Here is a 4,505-nt window from a genome sequence, read left to right as displayed (position 1 = left end):
CCTCCCAAGTAGCTGGGATCACAGGTGCCCGCCACAATGCCTGCTATTTTTTGGTTGCAGCCATCATTGTTGTTTGGCAGGACCAGGCTGGATTTGAACCTGCCATCTCAGGTGTATGTGCTGGCGCCTTAGCCACTTGAGCCACAGGCACCGAACCGGAAAGGTTGATTTAATCACTGACCAACCCTGGGGACACTTTCTATCCTTAATTACTACTTTCAGCCTGGCTTATTTATGGAAAAGAATGTTTACATGAAGTAAATAGAAATATATTCTCATTTTATTATTATATAAAAAATCCATACCCACTGGCTTCCCCTTAAGCCCTCTTGTCTTTGACACTCCGAGTCCCAGGGAGTTAAGGAAAAAGAATTTAAAATATTATCTAATGTAAGCAGAGAGGATGTGCTTTTCCACAAGGCTGCTTTTCTCTTACCATGAGCTTCCCAGGTGGAGAGACTCACCTAGAAGCACTATCCACCTGGGTGTGTCTAGCAAGGCTGTCAGCGCCCTCACCTAAATCAAGACATTATTGTTGCTTACATGGCTAGATCTTTTAAGCTGAGAAAAATGAGAGAAATCACCAGTGTTGCTGAATAAACGAAGCCTTTGGCAGGACAAAGAGACAAATAGACTATGAGATTGAAGTCTATATAAAAAAAGATGCTAAACTTAACACTTGGTACCACATAAATCCAAAAACTTTTATTAAAGTCCCTCAAGTGAATTTGAAGACATTTTTCCAATAAGATGGAAATCTATAGAGAAAATTATAAATACATTGGATAAAAGATTGAATGTTTATCTGACTATGTCATGAATGTCTTTGACTTTTGCTTGAAAGTAATGGAGAAGTATCCTTAGGTTGGAGCTATTTCTGTTATCTATGAAGGCATTCTGTCTCTACGCTAACTGATAATGATCTCAGCTTTCTCTAAATGTTCATACTACTTAAAGACAATACTAACAGTTTGGTACTTAATTATATCTTGCTCTGAAATATTATTTGACAATTTGATTACCTTTTTCATAACAGCATAATTTTATTATGTATTTATTTTTCTTATTTCAGATTGATACAAGGGTACAAAGAATGCTAAATGCTATACTTGTTTGCATTTGTTAAGTAAAGTTCAAGTTGTGGTCGAGCCCTTCACCTAGTAGGTGTGCCATATACCTCTACATTGTACCTGTTAGGTGGTAGTGCACCATACTCCTCTCCTTCCTCCTCTCTCCTCCCTTGCTCCCCCCCTCCATTTGAATGTAGTTGTGTTTTTCTCTTGTGTGGGAATGCACTTGTTCATCTAGTCGTTTCATTTTAGTATGGAGTACATTGGATACTTGCTTTTCCATTCTTTTGATACTTTACTTAGGAGTATGCTCTTAAAATCCATCCAGGTAAAGACAAAAGAAGTAAAGTCTCCATCCTTTTTTATGGATGAATAGTATTCTATGGTATACATATACCACAGTTTGTTTATCCATTCATGGGGTTGATGAACATTTGGGTTGCTGCTTCTTGGCTTGGTTACCCTTTTAAAAATATTCTTATCTAGAATGTAGGGTCAATTAGTTCAGACACTTTTCTTATATTTCTTACATTGGCACCCAGCACAATGCTAAATATACATTTGTTAACACATAAATTCAATTTCCTTAGATTAGGATCATTGTTGCTTTGATAGAGGTTGACACTTTTAGGTTGCTATTGGTATAGTCTTTCAACTGTCAGTTTTTTGGAATGGAACCAGATACCTTTATGTCTGTGATCACCATGTCAGAATTGGAACAGCTCCCTGAGTAACTATAGATATGAGAAAGGAAAGAAATAGGCTTCAGTATGATTGAGTCCTGCCCTCTGTTAAGGTCAAGCTTTAATCATGGCATCTTTATGTAGCTTTCCTAAGTACTATCTTGTCCTCAGTAGTCTTTTCATTCCTGGAAATAGATACCTTTATGAGTGGTTCTGAAAAATGACTGCATAGCAGAACCACCTCAAATTTATTTAAAAAAAGATTGCCTGAGTACAGCCTCAGAAATAATAAATTAAATCTTTGAGGATGGGACCTGATAATCTGCATTTTAAACCAAATTTCACAAAGGATACTAATTAGATTTTAGAATCTCTAGTATATGTCACTTCTTCATAATTTATATACTTTGGAGTGATGATTACACTTTTCTTCAAGACTGTAAAGTCTGTGAAGACTTTATTCCCAAGTATACTATAAAAGTTCTTTAGGTAAGAGACATCTGTTTTTATATTCCCTGTAGTTGTTTGAATAGAATTTTGCTTAATTAATATTGCCTGCCTTTAGGAAACACATTTAACTTATTGTCTATTGATGATGGATCAAACTGTGAATGTCATTTTCTCTTTTCATCTAAGAGCCTTCAGATTTTGTACTTATAACCAGAATCACTGGTTCTAGTCTAAGTAAAGCTTTTGAAAAGTGTTATTGGATTATGAATCTTTTTTCTCTAGAAAAATGGGATTTTAAAGACCAGGAAACTTTTCCTTTAGAAGCAAAGAAGAAAAGTTCTATGATAAAGTATTATTAAAGGGAATTATTTATTCTTCAGCGATGATGGAGAATCTTGGATACAGACTAGTTAGAGCTTTACACTCTACAACCTTATTGTCTACATGGATGAAGACAATTTTTTTTATACAAGGAAAAACCTTAATAAAGAGAGGTACTATAGGTATCCTTGAATCTATTTACTGAAGAGATCTAGGTGATTAACATTGTCATAGCTAGGTAATAGAGACAGGTATTCCTACTTGACTTCTAGGCAATCTGAAAGCTTATGTGAGTTTTGGGTCCATCATAAGTTTGAGGCACTGTCTGTATTTGTAGAATGAATAAACATTCTTTCCTTTCCAAGAAGACATTATACTTCAGAGCTTTCTGTTGAATTAATGAATGAAAATAGTTTATCTATTGTCCACTGAATCCCCCAGTCAGGTTCCTAATTTGCCCCGTACATTTAGGAATAGAGTTTCCATTTTCAGGTGGGAGGTTTACAGTTGAATGTTTTCCTTCAGTAGAGTGCTGTGGTATCACAACTCACTACAACCTCAAACTCTTGGGCTCAAACAATTCTCTTGCCTCAGCCTCCCAAGTAATTGGGACTATAGGTGCCCACCACAACCTCTGGCTGTTTTTTGTTAACTTATTTATTTATTTATTGTGTTTTTTTTGGCTGGGACTGGGTTTGAACCCGCCACCTCCAGCATATGGGACCTTTGAGCCACAGGTGGCACCATGACTGGCTATTTTTTTTTTTCTTTTTGTAGTTGTTGTTTAGCAGGCCCCGGCTGGGTTTGAACCCTCCAGCACCAGTATATGTGGCTGGTGCCCCAATCACTGGGCTATGGGTGCCAAGCCTATTACGCCTGTTTTTAATTGTAACTGTCAAGCAATCAGAAACGTGGGGGAGATTCTGTACCTCCTTAACTTTGTACCTGTCCTTTCATCCTGGCTTAAAGTGCCCATAGACACAACTATTTGGATTTTGAGTCATATATATTCTTTCTGCTGAGAAAATCTCCTTTTGCATGCACCACCCTCTCAACATTTTTGGTCCATTGTCCATACTGAATCTGAGAGTCAAGGTTTAACTGACTGATCACTCTTATCAGTCAGTGTCAGATTAGGACACATAACTCTCGGTTCACGCCACGTGCCAGTCGATTATGCTGCCTTCCAGTATAACCTATTCAACCTTGAATTTCATTACTTCTTTTTAATGTGTAAAGTCTTTTCCGGTCAAAGCAGTATTTTATTTTTTCCATAAAAATCCACTCTTTGGGCTTTTTCTTAAGGTATTGCCATAACCAAACACAGTTTACACTCTCCTGATACATAATCCCATACTTTCTTCTTTTTTTCCTGCAACCCCTACACAAAGCCTACTCAAACCAACATCACTGTAACTTTTTTCATATTTAGAAGACTTTTGGCCCTTGATTGCTATTGATTTGTATCTCAGGAATCTATTGGGAATACAGGGAAATGTTTATTGAATGGATGAAGAAACAGTGGAGATTGAGCAGAAAAAAGGATTTATTCATTTTTTTGCAGATAAAAACAAACAAAACATTTGTCTCCAGCAAGACACCTTTCATCCATGTGGTCTTCAAGCATTTCCTTGATCTGTGATATTGGAAAGAAAAGAAAATTAAGATGAACTTCAGTTTCCAGGAACAGAGGATACTCCTTCCCTTACATCTGGGTAACAGAGTGCCTAAGGAAACCACATAGTGGAAAATGAAATCTATTGCAGATAATTTCCCAGTATGCAATCCTGTGAACTGCCTGAAGTTTGACAGAGTCAGTGGCCCTTTCTAATAAATGTGTTAACCTATAATAATATGCAGTGTGCACAACATGATGTCTATGAAAAATATTTAGCCACAATTTTATGAAGGAGATTTGAGGGATAAGCCAAAGGACTTCTGATGGTGTTTTTTTTTTTTTTTTTTTTGAGACGGAGCCTCA

The 4,505-nt window shown here is 36.7% G+C and overlaps 1 protein-coding gene across 3 annotated transcripts in view; it reads right to left on the bottom strand.

Annotated features, from left to right (window-relative positions):
• Positions 1-4,052: 4,052 nt before the first annotated feature.
• Positions 4,053-4,505, bottom strand: part of A2M (alpha-2-macroglobulin) — a 52,063-nt gene continuing 51,610 nt past the window's right edge. The window contains exon 36 of one of the 3 annotated variants that reach the window (XM_012809337.2): positions 4,053-4,160. In XM_012809337.2, the coding sequence (XP_012664791.1) occupies positions 4,144-4,160 (17 nt within the window). In that variant the 3' untranslated portion in view covers positions 4,053-4,143. Of the gene's footprint in view, positions 4,161-4,373; positions 4,468-4,505 lie in introns of those variants that run through there. The other 2 variants (XM_023517085.1, XM_012809335.2) reach the window with 2 other exon arrangements.

Source organism: Otolemur garnettii, unplaced genomic scaffold, assembly GCF_000181295.1.
Source record: "Otolemur garnettii isolate 467f Iridium unplaced genomic scaffold, OtoGar3 scaffold00104, whole genome shotgun sequence".
Lineage (NCBI taxonomy): Eukaryota > Metazoa > Chordata > Mammalia > Primates > Galagidae > Otolemur > Otolemur garnettii.
Note: the sequence above shows the minus strand (reverse complement) of the source record. Positions and strands in the feature narration are given on the sequence as shown.